Source organism: Pan troglodytes, chromosome 6 (assembly GCF_028858775.2).
Source record: "Pan troglodytes isolate AG18354 chromosome 6, NHGRI_mPanTro3-v2.0_pri, whole genome shotgun sequence".
Classification (NCBI taxonomy): Eukaryota; Metazoa; Chordata; class Mammalia; order Primates; family Hominidae; genus Pan; species Pan troglodytes.
The window spans coordinates 56,884,513-56,902,627 of NC_072404.2; the positions used below are offsets into that span (position 1 = coordinate 56,884,513).

An 18,115-nucleotide genomic window follows, 5' to 3' on the forward strand; every position below is an offset into this window, starting at 1 on the left:
TGTCATTTTTCTTCAGACAGAAGTAGAGCTGAAATAATTACTTGCGGAAACTATAATAGAATAGTTTCAGAAAGACAGAATGAGGAAATTACTTACAAAAATGAAACACATTCCAAATGTTTGTAAACTACGTCAAAAACAAAAGAGCAAAGAAACAATATGGGGGGGTGCATGATGAAGTGGGGGCATGAGGAAGAGCAGGGGGAGGAGAGCTGAGCAGGGTAGGGGTGGCACAGCCTGAGTGCGAGCAAATGGGACCCCGAGATGCTGGAGAAAACAGAGGAGAGGCAGCAAAGAGCCTCTACATCCCAGGTGTCAAAAGGCTGTCAAAAGGCTAGTGAGAGGTGCCTGTATCGTCACCGGGGGAAATGAGCCCTCATCAATGGCAGCATTGAAGCCTGAGTCTCCAAGGATGACCTGTCTGGTGTCTCTGCATCAGTGCCTCCATCTGCAACCTCAGGGCATCAGTTTCCTGGCCAGCTGGGTTATTTTTGCCTTATTAGTTATTTGTATCAATTGCCTGAACTTTGGGTCAGATTAAATAGCAAAGACTGTGAAGATGACTAATTTAAACTGTTACCTGGTTCTGGACTAAGGAATAAAACATATCTTTTAATATTGAAAAGATACTCTAATCGGGGCTTGTTCCAAGGTGAGTTCTCTTCTGAGTATTTTTAGAAATCACACAATGCTAACATACCATTAAAAGTGAGTGGAGAAAAGCGAAATGACTAATAACTATGCTTGTATACAGTGCTCTCCCAACACACACACACACACACACACACACACACACACACACACACACAGCAAAAACCATCATAGTAGTCCCTCCTTGTTGGAGGTTTTGCTTTCTGCAGTTTGTTACTTGTGATCAACCAAGATATTAAATGAACAATTGCAGAAATAAACACTTGGTCAGTTTTGAATCATGTGTCCTTCTGAGTAGCCTGGTGAAATCTGCCATCCTGTCCTGTCCCACCACGAATGGGAATCTTCCCTTTTTCCAGTGGATCCACACTGTCTCCTCCCCTGCCTGTGAGTCACTTAGCAGTGGTCTTGGTTCTCAGACGGACTGTCTCAGGGTTGCAGAGATTGTGTTCAGGGGCCCTTACTGTACTTAATAATGGCCCAAAGCACAAGAGTACTGATGTTGGCATATTGTTATAATTGTCCTATTTCATTGCTAGTCATTGTTGCTCACTGTGCCTAATGCAGAAATTAAACTTTATCACAGGTATGTATGCATAGGAAAAAAACAGTATATATATATGCGTGCATGCACACACATACACACACACACACATATATTCAGTGCTGAGGTTTCAGGCATCCATGGAAGGTCCTGAAACATATCCCCCTGTGAATAAGCAGGGGACTACTATACTTAAAAGGTACTCAAATACAGTAGAGTAGTCAGCATAAAAGCAATGAATAGTAACAAGATTTTTCTCTAGAGCTCCCCTCCCATAGTCCAGCCTGCCTTGGCACTGTGCGTCTGCTTGTAACAGTGATAAGATCAGCATCAGGGCCCATCATTTTGGGAAACTAGTATAGAATTGTTTCTAGCCTTATCCAAAGTCAACAGACTACACAGCCAGCAAATTAAATGTTTCACACACAAACCACCTGTCTAACTCACAATTATGGTGGCCCAAAATAACTTGGCTTTATTGGCCAGAAAACACTCACCTCAGCAAAACCCACCAACACTCAAAATAACCTACATGAGATGCTGGGGCTCCAGCCTTAGGGTTTCAGGGTCTGTCCCAGGGACTGGAAGTTGGATGCTGTCCCCTTGCGAGGCAGGGACCCCATTTTCCCCTCCATGCCCTGAAAGGATAGATGGCCACACCTCACCTCCTCCGTTCCTCTTATTACGGATACCCTCCTACGACCACATTCTACCAGAGTTTTTAAATTAGGATTATTTTAGTTTTTAAAATGAAGTTTGTTTTCTTTTTCTTTCATATAGAAAGTAAGGAAAACACAAACATTTGGAAAGAAAATAATCACTTATCCCCAAGATAACCATGGTTTACATTAGGTTGCTTTTTTTGGTAATCTTTTTTTTTTAGAAGCTTTTTGGATAAATGTAACAAAATTTCTTAAATGTTTGAAGAAAATCAGATACATTGCCCTACTATGTTTATGTATGCACTTTGTACTCAACAGATTAAAGACACATTTTTCTCCATCTTTTGTGTCAATTTAAACAATTATGGGTACCATGACTCGCATCTGTAATCCCAGCACTTTGGGAGGCCGAGGTGGGAGGATCACTTGAGCCCAGGAATGTGAGACCAGCCTCAGCAACAAAGCGAGACCCTGTCTGTCTCTACAAAAAGTTTTAAAAATTATCCAGGCATGGTAGAGCGTTCTTGTAGTCCTAGCTACTTGGGAGGCTGAGGCAGGAGGACTGCTTGAGCCTGGGAAATCGAGGCTGCAGTGAACTATGATTGCACTAATGCACTCCAGCCTGGGTGACAGAGCAAGACCATGTCTCAAAACAACAACAACAACACAACCCCCCAAAACAATTACATAACACTGTGCGGATTCAACTGTGGCCTCCAGCAAATCAGTGCTTACAGGCTATGGCTTCTCATCTGTAAAACGGGGATAAGAATAACTGTATTCATTCACTCAGGAGCTTCATGGAGAGGCGTGATGAGGCAGGGAAAGCCTGACAGAGCATGGACAGCCGGAGCCTCTGAGTGTGGGCTGTTAGAGCGAGTCTGATTGCTGAGATTCCCATCTGTTTTCAGCCTACAGGCTGATAATGGCAGGTCCTCCAACGACTTTCGTTCAACGTCATCTTATTATCCCAGGCTGGGGCTACTGTCTGTGCAGATTACACCTTCTCGGCAGGTCTGCATGGGTTTTCTCTGGCTGCACTCATGTCCTCCCATGTCCCCAGACTGCACATGTTAGGGTCACTGGGGTGTCCAAATTGTCCCCATGTGGGTGAGTATAAGTGCACCTGCAATGGGATGGGGGCCAGTCCAGGGCTGGCTTCTACCTTGCCCCCTGTGCTGCCATGGTAGGCTGCGGCCACCTCTGGCCCTGAACTGGAAAAACTGGATAAATCACATTACTTGCTTTTATTAATCTTTCTTAAATGTATGTATAGCTCGTATTTATTTCAATGTTTAATATTAGTAGTGTTTGGTCTTTATTTAGAAGTGTTTTGGTCTTTATTTCGATGTTTTGGTGACCAGAAATTTATGCTAGGAACTTAACTCATTTTTATCAGTTGGCCTATGGTAAAACTGGTTTCGTTATCTATTGTTCTGCATAAAGCTGCGGTTTCAAAAAACCTCACCTATTGATGATGTTAAGTGAGGACTTACTGTATAATCATTCATTAGTGGTCATGATCTTTAGAAAGACTGGAAATTAAAGAACAAATGTGATTATGTGGGGGCTGCAGAAACTGCAATCTTAAGGCTTTGGGGAACTTTCCCAGGAATGGGAGAGAACAGGGAGAAGGGGGGGCCTGAAACACATGGGTTTCTAGGAGGGAGTCCCAGGAAGCCTTGGGATTGTTTGTAGATCAAACAAGCCTGGTCAGGTAGGGGTGGGTGGGAGGGTGAGGGCTGGCCCTGTTCGCATAAATGAGTCTGAGCCAGGCAGGGAGGAGTTGGTGAGGGCACTGTCTCCCAGCTACCCCGCCACTGTTCCCTCATCCTGCTGTTTGCACTAACTCCACCCAGAAATACAGCCAAGATGATTGCCTTCTATGTGCTATTCTCTAGTCCCAGTGGGATCTGAAGTTTTTCTACTTCTTAGCATTACCCAATGTGGCCTGTTTTTTGCTAACTGTTCAATCCTCATCTCACCCCTCACAGGGAGCATGTGGTCCTCCATGCCTGTGTAGGATTGAAATGGAGACATCTGCTCCTGATTTGTCTTGAATAAACCCTCCACAGGCCCTCCCTTCATCATGGGTCCTGCCGTAAGCTCTGCCGGATGCCTCCATGAGTCGATCTGATCTCGTCTTCAGTGCACACACTTCACCCTGGCTGTCTGACAGCAGTGCCTCCTCCAGGTGTTTTCCAACACTCCACAGGTCTCTGAGCACATGAACACCAGCCCAGATCTCACAATGAAAGGTCTTAACAGGTTGCATTTTCTTCACGGTTATCAAAGCAATCTCTGCAGGAAACTACTTCTTGGGAAGAAAAGTTTCCCACTTGCTTCTCCATCAGTAGCTTACAGAATGTAAGTTCTGCCAAAACTAGTATCAGTAGCTTGACTTACAATAGGCCTTATCCATTGTCATGGTATTCCACAGAGCATTGTTTCTGATCAAGGAACTCGCTTCCCAGCCAAAGGAGTGCAGCAATGAGCCTGTGCATGGAACTCACTGGTCTTACCAAGTTCCCCACTACCTTGAAGCAGCTGGTTTGATAGAACAGTAGAGTGGCCTTTTGAAAACTCAGTTACAGGGTCAGAGAGGTAGCAGTACCTTATAGGGCTCGGGTGATGTTCTCCAGAAGGCTGTGTATGCTCTGAATGATGTCCAATATATGGTGCTGTTTCTCCCATAGGGTCCAGGAATCAAGAGGTTAAAAGGGGAGTGGTACCATCATTATCCCTAGTGACCCACTAGCAAAACGTTTTCCTCATGACTTTTATGTTCTATTGGCCGATGGGTCTTAGGTCCAGAGAAACAAATTATTCCACCAGGGGGCACAACAATGATTCCACCGAACTGGAAGTTAAGATGCCACATGGTCAGTCTGGGCTCCTCACGCTTTTGAGTCAACAGGCGAAGAAGGGATTTATGGTGTTGGCTGGGTGACTGACCCAGGCTATCCAGGGGAAAATAGACTACTGCTCTAGAATGGAGGTAAGGAACAGTATGGGATGTAGGAGATCCCTTAGGACTTCCCTTAGTAAGCCCTGCGATGAAGGTCAATGAAAACTACCCTGACCCAGTCCAGGTAGAACCACTAATGGCCCAGACCCTTCAGGAATGATGGTTTGCATCACACTACCAGGTAAAGAACCACAACCAGCTGAGGTGCTTGCTGAAGGCAAGGGGAATACAGAATGGGTAGAAGACATTATAAATACCAGCTGTGATGTGACTAGTTTTAGAAATGAAAACAGTAATTGTCAATGAGTATTTCCTTCTCATTTTGTTAAGAATATGTTTGTGTGTGTGTGTGTGTATATATATGTATATATACATATAAATATCTTTGTTTTCTTTCCCCTTATTCCCTTAACATGGGACATACGTGACTTCCATAGCAGTGTCTAATTGTTGATAATTTTACATCATAGTATTTTAAGTTACAGGATATCAGGAGAGAGTAAACATCAACTCAAGGACTTTACCTTCTCTTCTGGAAGGGATGAGTGCATTTTCGGTTGTATACAGGACAGCAGTGTCATGCCAGTTGGAATTGTGACCTTGTTTTGTCTTTCTCTGGAGAAAAAGACATGCATATAGGGGGCGAGTTGGCAAGGGGTGAATTTGCAATGGCTAAGCAAGGGGTGTTCGGGTACGTGGTGAAACGTTATTTCTGGGTGTGTCTGTGAGGCTGTTTACCAGAGTGATCAGCATCTGAATTGACAGACAGTAAGGAAGATGTGCCCTTACCACTGTGGGCAGGCATCCTATCTGCTGAGGGTCTGAACAGAACAAAAAGGCAGGGAAGGGTGAATGTGTTCTCTGTGTTTGAGCTGGGACACCCATCTTCTCCTGTGCTTGAGCATCAGAGCTCCAGGTTGTGGGGCCTTGAGACTTGGATAGAATCTCATCACCAGCTTTCCGGGGTCTCCAGCTTACAGATGGCAAACGGTCAAACTTCTTGGTTTCTATAATTACACAAGGCCATCCCTATAAAAAAAATCTCTCCCCACCATAGATACACACACACACACACACACACACACACACACACACACACACACAGTCATAAATATATCCTATTGTTCTGTATCTCTGGAGAAGCCTGACTAATAGAGATTTTGGAATAAATTTTCCATTAGGGCTAAACAGTAGGGAGGGTTAAAATAGGCCTAATTTTAAGAAAATCTTCATTATCTTTCTAATGCTTTGAATTTGTTCAGAAAATAAAACATACATTTAGCAATGGTCTAATTATTCATTACTTTAAGTCTACAAAATTAGCTTTCCCAGGATGCAACCCTGACAGCAGATCCAGTGTGGATGTTTGCTGCAGTAACAACAGTTCATGTCTCTCTCTCTCTCTTTAATTTGCATCTGTGAGAGGTGGCAGGAGATACATCCAAGGAAACTTGCTTGAAGGTGCAGCTGCTTCTCCAAAGCCTCCATAATCCCAAGCTCTGGGTCAGCCCCTGAGTCACAGCATGACTTCAGGGCAAAGGCTTAAGTCAGAGCCATGGTGTCCCGGCGCTCGGCTGGCCTGCTGAGACTTGGAGAGAGGCTTCCAATTAACACTGCTGGTTTCTCTGAAGTGGCCAACAAGTGGCCACTCCAAGTGTCTCAACTAAACTAGACCAGTTTAAGACCAGCCACACTGGCTGAAGCATTCCCAGACAACATCATGGCTTATTTACTTGTGTGTTTCATCATCGCATGGAAACGTGGGCACTTGCTGATCTGCAGGGGCTGGAGGAGAAAATGATCTTTCCCTTGTCAGCCAGGGGCATGGCTCAACGTGCCATCTGAGGAAGCTCTCAGCCTGCCATCCCAGGAGTCATGCCTGCCACAGCACCAGGGACTGCGTCTGCAGGGGGTGGCATGAGCAAGGCTGCTGGTCCCAGCTCAGCTGTCCTGGAAGAGGCTGTGAGACACCCGTGGAGAGCGCTGGGGCACACACAGGAGCAACCACGGTGAAGTCCTGAGTCCTTGACATGCATTTGCTCAGGACTCCAACCCAGCAGCCCCCAAAACAGTGAGAGACGCTCTGCACTGCAGGGCAGGCACTTCATTTTTATAAGCTGTAGGGGGCACACTTTCAGCACTCTGTCAAAGGCAATACGCACAGTTATTAAATTTCCTAAGAAAAAGGAAGAAGACAGAAATTGCTCTACATCACTTGTGTGACTGTATGAAGTAGAAAATTAAACATTTTCTCTCTCTTTTTTTTTTTTTTTTAGATAAAGTCTCACTCTGTCACCTAGGCTGGAGTACAATGGCGTGATCTTGGCGCACTGCAACCTCCACCTCCCGGGTTCAAGCAATTCTCCTGCCTCAGCCTCCTGAGTAGCTGGGATTACAGGCACCCACCACCGCGCCCGGCTAATTTTTGTATTTTCAGTAGAGATGGGGTTTTGCCATATTGGCCAGGCTGGCTTCGAACTCCTGACCTCAGGTGATCCGCCTGCCTCGGCCTCCCAAAGTGCTGGGATTACAGGCGTGAGCCACTGTGCCCGGCCTAACATTTTCTTTAAGGGTTGTGCAATATTTGACAACATAATCTTTATATTTCTGACTTTTTAAAAATGAGGGTTTGAGTGACTTCATTTCTCCAGTATGACTGAATCAGGGAACCTGCACTGATCCATCTACAGAGGTCTGCAGACAGCAGCAGGAGGCAGGCTGAGGGCCAGGTGTGGCCCCACAAAGACCCTGAGGAAACCTGGTGCCTACATGTGCCTGCAAGAAGCAGCTAGTATGCATCCCACACTTCCTTTCATGCAGTAAAACTGGTGTTGCCTTATCTCTAACTTTTTTTAAAAAGAAGAAATCAAGATTTTAATGCACGATCTTCTGCATTTTAAATTGTGGCTATTTTCATAATAATTAGGATCTGTTGACTCCAACCCAGCAGCCCCTGAAACATTTCTACATGTTCTACATGTATTTGTATGTGTAATTCTCAAAAGCGCTTTTTCTTTCAATATGAAGAAACTCGGGCACAGAGAAGTTAAGCAAGTTGCCTGAAATCACCCAGTAACAGACCCAAACCCTGAGTCCATGCAGCCTGGCTCTAGCCCCATGCTATGTACTTCTCTGGACAGTGCAAGACCCTCAGCACCCTTTCTGCCCCATCCCCTTTGTGGAGCAACCTGGTTGTCTGGGAGATGAACCCTGATTATCCAATCAAACACAGTAATCCTGTTCTCCCTGACAATTGATCAGTGCATTCTGGCCTAAGCCAATGGGTGTGTGGCACTCCCTTGGCTACTGTGATTGGTTCAGGAACTCGCATGTGGCTGATATGGGGTAAGTGAGCTGACGCAACCCCTATAGGTGCAGTATAGGATCCCATATATATCCCTGTGCATTAACTCAGCTTCAGTGGCTTTTTTTTTTTTTTTCAGGCAAAGATATGCTGATTCACCAGCAATCCCACTTCTAGGTATATATCCCCAAGAAATGAAAGCAGAGTCTCAGATATTTGCATACCTGTGTTCACTGCAGCATCATTCACAATAACCATGAGGCGGGAACAACTTAAATGTCCACTGACAATGGATGGATAAAGAAAATGTGGTCTATACATATACTTGAAAGATATTTAGCCTTAAAAGGGAAGGGAATTCTGTTATATGCTACAATATGGATAAACTTCAAGGAAATTGTGCTAAGTGAAATAAGCCTGGCGCAAAAAGACAGGCAGGCAAAGGGGAGCTGCTGTTCAGTGAGTAGAGTATCAGATTTGCAGGACGATGAGGTCCTGGAGATCTGTTTCACAGCATTGTGAATATACTTAAATCTACTGAAGTATGCATTTGAAAATGGAAGGAATGGGACATTTAATATATTTTTTTAAATCACAATTTAAAAAAGCATACTGATGCAGCAGCTTATTCAAACAATTTTAAAAGTCTTGTCTGGGTTGAGCAAAACAAGCCTAAGTGAAACACAGAGGCTGCCAGGCCTGAGCACAGTCTCCAGGGCCCTGCTGCCTGGAAAGGATGCAGTGCGGTCTGTGGTGACGGGTTCATATTCAGGCTCATTTTCCTCATTTTTCTCTCTATTAGCTGGGAGAAACCAGGGACAATATGGCAAGCTTTCAGACAGATAGAATTCATTACATTAGAACTGTGTGAATAACACTGATTTCAGGAGGAACATTTAGAAGTCGGTCCATAGAAAACACCTTCACGGTATTCTAACAAGCACACAGAGGATAGAAAAAAACAAGTGTTAGCTGATTATGTATTGTCTCCCAAGTGCCAATATTTCAGAGGTAGGTAAGACACAAGATGGGTTGTGTGTGTGTGCATGTGTGTGTCTAAGTGTGCACATGCATTCATAAATGCTTGAAAGACCTAAGAGAAGGCTGAGCAGTGACTGGGGAAATGGGGAGGAGGAAGAGAAACAGGAACACTTGATTTCAGGATTGTGTAGAGAACTGCGGCCCTCACTCATCCACAGGGTTCTTGGCTTTGCTGTGCCCGGGGCTGTGGTATTCAGAAGCAAGCTCAGAAGTCTTATCACAGCTTCAGCTGCTCCATAAACTGTGGGGGCAAGGAGGAAATTCAAAGTCAGGGCAGAGGCCGAATGCACGCAGGAATGGTGGTTCACATACAGTGTTGGGCTAGGGTGGGCTACAGCCAGCTTTGGGCAAAATCAGCACAGCTGGCCAGAAAGGTGGCAGGGCCCAGGCCTCCAACAGGGCCAAGCCCTGGAGTCAGAGTCCGGGTCTCCCCTGTGCATCCACTTGGGGACAACAGAAGCTCTCTAGCCTCTGTCGTCATCAGCACACAGGCTAATGCACACCAGGTGCTATGGGCCGAACTGTGTTCCCTAAAAATTTATATGTTGAAGTCGGAACCTCCAGTACTTCAGAATGTAACATTATTAGGATAAGGTCTTTTAAACGATGTTTAAGTTAAAATGAAGCCATTAGGGTGGAGGCCTCATCCAATAGGACTGGTGTCCTTATAAGAGAATGTTAGGACACAGACACACAACAAGGGAAGACCCAGGGATAAGGCAGCCATCTGCAAGCCAAGGAAAGAGGCCTCAGGAGAAACCAACCCTGCCGACACTTTGATCTCGGACTTCCAGCCTCCAGGACAGTGAGAGAATAAATTTCCACCCATTCTGTGGTATGATATCATGGCAGCCCTAGCAGACTAACATATCAGTGCACTGTGTTGCTGTGATGAAAATAGTAAAGTAATTGAAGTCCAGGACAGTGTCTGTGGCTTGAGAGGCCCACACATGGTGACTGTCTCAGTCTCTGTGGGGTCCTCTGATCTTCCTTCCTCTGGAGTCAAGCCCCTCCTTCCTGGTATTTTTGTGCAGCCCCATACTTGTTGTTGGCTGTGGGCTTAGGTGGGCTTGCACATGAGAGATCCTCCCACAAAGCTCAAACAGCACGCACCACCTCCTCCACTTTCTCCTTCCTCTGTGGACACAGGGAATGGCTTCCTGGGGAGATCTGAGCAGGGTTAGAGCCTTGTAGCCCTCCCTACAGACTAACAGGACACAGAGTAGGGAGGAGGGATATGGAAGTTAAACAGGTGCTTGGGACCAGACTGGCAAGGTTCAAGTCCTGGCTTAAATATTAACTTGCTTTTGGTTGCAGACAAGTTTCTTATCATCTACGTGCTGCTGTTTTCTTATTTGTAAAATGAGGATGATAACAATAGCAGTGACCTCATAGGGCTGTGGTATAGATATAAGGGTTACTCCAGGCAAAGTGCATGGGAAGGGGGTGCCACTTTAGCCATCATCACTTCCTGCCCCGACCCCGCTGGCAGCGAATCTATGAAGACTAAGACCCCCACCCCTCCATGGGCTGTACCTTCCTGTAGTCCCACTATGCAGTCTGCACTCAAGCAGAGGCCACCTCCTTCATGGCAAGGTGCCTCCTGGCTAATAAATAGCCAGATGGAGGCAGACATAAGTGCAAGGGCAGAGATGAAAGATGAGGTTTGAGTTTACTAACATGGTTGATTTGGATTTCTGCCCTATCTAACTATGGAAGACTATTCATTTAAACAACTGGCCATATTCTCTTTAATCTTTAAATCTCTTCCAAGTCATAAATTAGGCACCAAAGAAGAGGCCTGACAATAACTTCTGGGAGGCCAAAGTAGACAAGTTCAGAATCCTTGCAAAGCCTGCCAGTGACCGAAGCACCAGGTTCAGAGATATATTGTGTGTGGGGTGGGGTGGGGGTGGGGAAGCATACTGGCAGCAACAAGCTAATATAGCCACATACTGTCCTTGGCCTCATATCTTCACACACATGCAGGCACACACACACAGTGTATACACATGGATGTATGAGTGCACGCATGTGTTATGTACATTTGCACACAAGTTACAAATGTATATAGATGTGCATGTATGCATGAATATATACAAACATGAATATGTACAACATGTGTAGGCATATATGTATGCATGTGTATATATACACATATTTTGTACACACTTGTGTATGTATGCATAGATGTTTAAGATACACAATGTGCACACATGTATTGTGTGGGTATGCATACATGCACTGTATATACATCTATGCACATGTACATGAGTCTAGATATGCATGCACCATGGGTGCACATGCATGTATGCACATGTATGTGTGCATGTATACACATACACACACATCCCTTTTTAGAACCACTAGTCACACTGTAACAGCGGATGGAGAGTCAGCCATCTGAGCACAGACCCTTCTTAGCTGTGTGATCTTAGGCAAGTTACTAGACTCTTCTTGACTCACTTTCCCCTCTTTGTAAATGAGAGAACTCAATCCTATAATTACAGTCACTAAATTGTTGTGTGACTAGCTGCAACATAATATTGGCATAAATGCAGCAAAGCCCCAATGTTAACTTCTTGTATGTTTCTTTCCATTCCCTTCAACTCTGTCTATCAATGGGATAATCAGGGTTCCCCCTGGTGGCTGAAATGTGCGGGTAAATCATCCAAGAAGCTCTTGTCTCTTAAATAAGCAGCCCCTTCGACTGCTTGCTAACCTGGCAGAGACGGACTGAGGGTCAGTGGGCAGCTGGCCGATGCAGTGGAGCCCAAGACAGATGCTGCCCTGGTGCCTGCCGCTGCCTAGCCCCAGCCTGGCAGCTGGGCTCCTGACTAGAGCCAGCAATCCTGGTCAGCGGTTCTCAAGCCAGGCTTGAGCGGCAGAGGCGGTGGGCTGACCTCCTCTCAGCTACTTTTGGTAAACATGGTTTAAAGAACACACTCATGCTTCTTTAGCAGAAGAAAATTAAGTGGAGAAATTACCTTTGTTTCCTCTTGAAAACTTGGATAGGGAAGAAATAGTTCCAAAGGTTGTATGTGCACTCACATCCCCACATTTTCACTTCACAAAGGATGCATTCAGATGACTATTAAAATGCTGCGACCAGCTTTCTTTCTCCTCAGATCAAATACTCGCTTTATCATTAGGGTCATCAATTTTAACACTTAATGTTCTCCTTTTAAACAATTTCCCAATTAGCTAGAATGAAGTTTTACTTCTCAATTAATTTAGGATTTGTTATTAAAACCTATATTTTGCTAACTTTCCCATTCGATGTACTGTCATAAAGTAATACATATAGTTGTGTGCATGTCTTATGTACATATACACATATACATACACATATGCAGATTAAAAATGATGACTAAGGGATGCAAGGAAACTTGAGGGTGATGGATGTTTATTACTCGATGGTGAGTGATGGTTTCATGGTGTATACAAGAGTCAAAACTGATTATATTATATACTTTCTTTGTACATATGCAGTTTTTTGTGTGTCACTTACACTCCTATAAAGCTGTGAAATATAAAAAATAGCATAAAGCCCAGAAATCCCCATCAATGTTCTTCCTACACTTCACTTTGCCATATTAAATGGAGACTTGTAGTTTTCCTACTAGAAGCTAAACGTCTCAATTTATAACCATTTACTATTATTTTATATTTATTGAACTTAAGTAACTCACTCTTCACATCTAAGGTTTCTGCTATGGAGGCTGAAGACTCCAAATGTAGGCCACTTGTGCAGTGAGTGACAGTTCCAGCTCATCAAAACGTTGCCCTCGGCCTGATCGCACCCAATCCTCACTAATATGACAATGACAATGTAAAGGGGCAGAATGGAGCCAGCAGACATGAAACGTAATTTGCCTTCCAGGGCATTCCCTGCACAGCTCTGCCAATACACCACTGTGGGTGCAGATTCGGGGTTTGCCCATATGAGAGACCAGGTAGGAGAGAGAAATGATTGAGAGAGAAGGGCCAAGCGAAGGGCGCAGGGATGAGGCAGAAACAAGCCAGAGATACAAATATGCTTACTTCCACCACCAACTACACTTCTCTTGTTGGAACAGCAACTCTGTAAGTTTGTGCTGCATCTGCCTCTCTGGTCCTCTCAGGCTCCTGACTATAGGACATAATCACTTTCCCTTTAAATTTCTTGTTGGAAAAACACAAGTCTGAAAATACTGGATTCTTAGTCTGGGTGTTAGCTGTGGGATTGGTGGGCTCTGCGGTGCATGGCAAGTGCCGGCCTGTGCTCAGGGAGCACCTGCTGCCAAGCTATGCTCATGGCTTACTTGAAGGATGTGAGCCCTTTGGGAAGGCTCTTTACACATTCCAGGAAGAACCAGAATTTCAAGCCAAATCTGACTTTTAATATTGGCAACTTTACCTGGCAGAGAGGATGCGTGTGTGGGCTAGACATGGCAATCTGCCATCCATTTCCATCCTGTGGTTGATGATTTGTGTGATTCAGGATGTCTTTATATTCCTCCCTACCACTTCTTATTCACACAAAACATAGAAGGAAAGGATGCATCCACTCTTTAAATCTTGTCCCTTATGGGCCAAAGAAGAAAGTATGATAGATACTGACTATTCCATTTGCATTTGGGTTTTATGTTTTGGTTATTTTTTCTCCTCACTTCCTGCCCTGAAGCCCTGTAGCAGATTTATCAACCAGGAAACAGTGTGTCCAGTCTAAATAATCTCAATAGATCTAATCTCTTTTGGGGGGGTTTCTTTTTTCCCTTTACTGAAAAATATACTCAGAGCCTTATTTGCAGCTTCGTTCACGTAATAAAAGTTTGTTATTTTCTTAATAAGAAGGAAAAAGAAGGGTTATAATATAAAGCCTTTAAGGGTAAAATCAACACAGAAGTAACAGTAAATTTAAATCACAAAACTTCCAGCGAAGGGAGTTATTCGGCAAAAGGGTTACCAATTATGCGTTGCTATTGGTGACAAATAAAGCAAAGAAACCAAAAATATACAGATAACTCCTGAGCCTCATTTTATTTAATACTTGAACCTCTGTCTTCACTGAAATGTTTGAAGTTTGCTTGTTGTCATTTTACCATGGTGACTAATAAGGTGCAAAAGCTATTTTGGGTTTTTCTCCCGCTCCACATTCCTTGGGTATGAAGGATGAAACAGTTAAAACACACACACACACACACAAAATTCCGAGAAGCCAGAGGAAGCAAGTGCTCTGTATGTGGATTAATTTCTGGGTCTGGATAATCTGTAATTGGTTATGATGACTCAAGACATCTTGAATACTTGTTTGAAAGGCCCTCACTTTCTCTTGTAATTTTTGGAAGATGTACTCTTATCCCTATGGTAGAAAAGTTTGTTTTGTTATGGGAAATGTTAGTCTGCACGTGGAAACGTTTTGAATTACATTACATGAGCTATGGAAGTTGTGAACAAACTGTATCATTTTATGGATCCAAATTAGCATGAAAACTGTGAAAATTAGCAGTTGATAAGCATCACAAACACAGATGCGATGTGTGATTGATTATAATGGGTGCTAAAATAAAATGTCAGTGAGTAAACAGTTACGATTTTTCCAAATTGTTTCATCTACAGAACTAGGAGTATTTATTTACAAGTAAGTGATTTTAGAATCATATGAAAAGGTCAAAAGTACTGGTAAAGTGAGATGGCAAACATTATCATATAAACTAGCTTGCATTTTATAAATCACAGCATGCTCAATTGTCCACTGGCAACATGGTCTCCAGGGTGAAACTAAGAATTTAAGCCAACTATAGTTGAACAATAATGCATAGTTTTTCTTTTACCTTAGCATTTGCTACAGAATTGGTATTCCCAAGGGATTCTTCATGCTCTCAACTTGCCTGCATGTCTCTAGTTAGAAAACGTGAGCTACCATCTTTTGTGGATAGGGTGTATGACATGATGGAAAAAAGAAACAGACATGGCTTATAAGGAGGAGAGATGACCTGTAACAAGGGATGGGTTCTAAGCTGAGTCAGAAATGAGAAACTTTCTGAAATGCAAGTGCTTTGGGAAAAAATGTTTCACCTAATTAATTTATCTGATTCTTAGAAGGCTCTAATGCCAGCACAGTGCCAAGTCACATGTAAATCTACAAAACTTGTTCATCAAATGGCCCTTCATTCTATCCAACATCTATCAGGCCATCTCTCATGGAGATCACTAGAGTATTGTCAAAGATCGACCACTCATGTCTTTGGCTAACTTTATGATCAAGTAAATTGGGGGTGCCATGTTCAAATTCTATTCACCCCCTGTAAGCTGACTTAGCCCTATTGCATTTGTTTTCCCCGACCACATACCTCTGTCCTCTATTTTTAATTGAGTTTGATACACTTATTGCATCATATTTGCTGCCTCTCGAACCAATAATTCTATGAGCAGTATCACTTTCCCCTGTTCCAAGGATTTGCCTAGAGATTTTCTGTGCCCATCTTTCTTCAGCATAATAGCTACTTCTTACACAAATGCTTATTGCTGTAATTATATACAATCTTCTACAATCTTTAAGTCTGGGCCATAAATCCTAATGCTTTCCCCAACATTCAGGTAAACATTACCTTTTCTTGTTTAGACTTTCCCCATTTAATGATTTGAGGTCAAATGACTGCTACTTATCAGACAAAAGTCCTTTATTTCAATGAAAAAAAAAAAAAAAGGCCCTTTCTAACTTGTTCTATGTTTCATTGTGAGTAATTTCTGTAACTTTCTGTTTTTTTCACCAATACATAGCACTAAATTGGTTACATATAGCTTTGGCTTATATTTGTTTATTATTAATACCAATGTAAGCTGTGGTAATTCCTTCATTAGTCATAGCTAACATTTTCATTGTGATCAGCCAGGCAACAATTCTACATGTCAGGAATACTTACTGATTCTTTTTTTTTTTTTTCCATTTTGAGCAATAACATTTAAAAACATCTTTTAGAGAGAAACATGACAAGCTTCTCCAGTTCAAATGCATCTGCATAATATAAGTTAATCAAAGCAAGCCAGAACTAGTTGTCTTTTTATCTAAACATTGAATTTTAACATATGACTATTTTTACCTACTCTGCCTGTCTTGGAACAATGCAGTTGAGGTGACTAGCTCTTCGTAACTGGGTGAGTTTGTGTGACTGCAGAGGGATCTCACACTCAAAGAGGAGCCAGCAGCACCTCTGCACAGACATGGTAGTCACAACCTCTGGCATCTTTATCACATGTACAACCCTTGGGACTAGTACTTATCAAATGGAACCATCTTTACTTCTTTTCATGTGCCTGGGGAGCCACAGGTAGTAAAATCCAAGGCCAGAGGTCACGTGCTTGTTATTCACTCTTATAGCCCACAAAACTGGTGTAATACCTAGCATCAAGTAAGTACTGTGTCACTGTTTAGTGTATAAATGGGTGAAGAAATGAATAGAATAATGAAGAGAACAGAAAAATGAAGAGAATCATAATACAGAATAATGAATAGAACACCCTTCTTCTCCCCCTTCTTTCTTTTTAGTGAACTATGTAAAATGGCGAAGTACACAGTAACAGGAAAACCTCAAAAACACAAAGACATTGGGTCCTATGTATCATTGAATGGATAGTATATATAAGTTGTGCGTTCCTAGTAACTATATTTATAGTTCATGTTTTTAGGCACTTAGTTTTACCAGGTAGACAGAAAGTTTCAGTTCTATCCAAATTGACTATACTGGTCAATTTATGGATACAATCTAGTTTTAAGAAAAATGGGCAATAAATTCTGGAACCGAATATCCAATAAGAAAAACATGAATTAATAATGAATTAAAATAAAGCAGAGTTCTTCATAGGAACATTCCCAAGTATCAGTGAATTTCAGACAGGTGAATATTATCAACCTAAAATTTGCATATAATTTACCTCCTTCAAAAAAATATAAACCTCAATCAAACAAATCTCTGTTATTAATGCATTTATATGTAAACCCCAAAGGAAGTAAATTCTGGGTATACAATGAGCCCTTTTATCCTGAAAGGAGGAAGAACAACAGGAAAATCAGAGCCAGGGCAGAAGAGACACTGGGAAAAGGTCCGAGGTCAGGAAGAGGCCCATCCATCAGAAGCGCTTGGCCTGAGTAGGGAATGACGCACAGCAATAAACTGCAGGGGAAAATAAATGGCAAAATGTGAACGCACACTTGCGGTGAAATAAATATCTGCCGTTATCATTCATCTTCCAGCCCCTGGAGATTTAACACTGCATAGCAAGCGTTCTATCAGCCAAAGCATATTGTTATTGTTTTCTTCCTTTCCATTTAGTCTTTTTGTATGCCAGCTGTGGAAAGGGCCTATTGATCCAACAGATACGATTCTGCCTCCTGTAAGAACCGTATCATAAGCATCACTTCCCTCATGGTTGGTCTTTCAGGTTGCCACATAAAATTATTTGGATTTGATATGAAACCTAAGGTCCTTACAAGCAGAGACACAAAGCAGCTGGTAGGCAAATCATTTATTTCTTACCTCTTGAAAAACAGTCTAAGTTACTTGTAGAACTCCAGAGGAAAACAGACAATATGGCTTTGTGATGCCCTCAATTTCAGTGTATTCCATCTTGATAATGGTGACACTGGGCAGGCCCCACATATAAACTTAGAGAATACTGGTTGATTTACTGAGTTGGAGATGGATATCAACTCCAAGTACCTGTGGAGCAAACTCCTCTTGAGTGCTGCTGTTTTCTCTAGTGGGAGACTGACCTGTGGTGCAAAGGGCTATTACATGAGAGTAGCTTTAAATCTCTGAAGGCCTTGGGGGAAAGGGATTAAAATAAAAAAGGGCCATGCCTGAGTGCACATCAGCACCCAAAACCTCCTGAGGCAAACAGTTTAGAAGACTATTGTCATAAGAGAATGCCTGATTCATAAACTCTATTTACTTCTTAACTAG

General features: G+C 42.9%; 1 protein-coding gene across 18 annotated transcripts in view; it reads right to left on the reverse strand.

Moving 5' to 3' along the window:
* The window catches only part of COBL (cordon-bleu WH2 repeat protein), a 299,997-nt gene that overhangs the window by 39,845 nt on the left and 242,037 nt on the right, over positions 1-18,115 (reverse strand). The window contains exon 8 of one of the 18 annotated variants that reach the window (XM_009453084.5): positions 8,345-9,411. The exons of 16 other annotated variants lie outside the window; for them this stretch is intronic. In XM_009453084.5, coding sequence (XP_009451359.3) covers positions 9,098-9,411 — 314 coding nt within the window. In that variant the 3' untranslated portion in view covers positions 8,345-9,097. Of the gene's footprint in view, positions 1-8,344; positions 9,412-16,081; positions 17,327-18,115 lie in introns of those variants that run through there. One more of the 18 variants, XM_009453085.5, reaches the window with a different exon arrangement.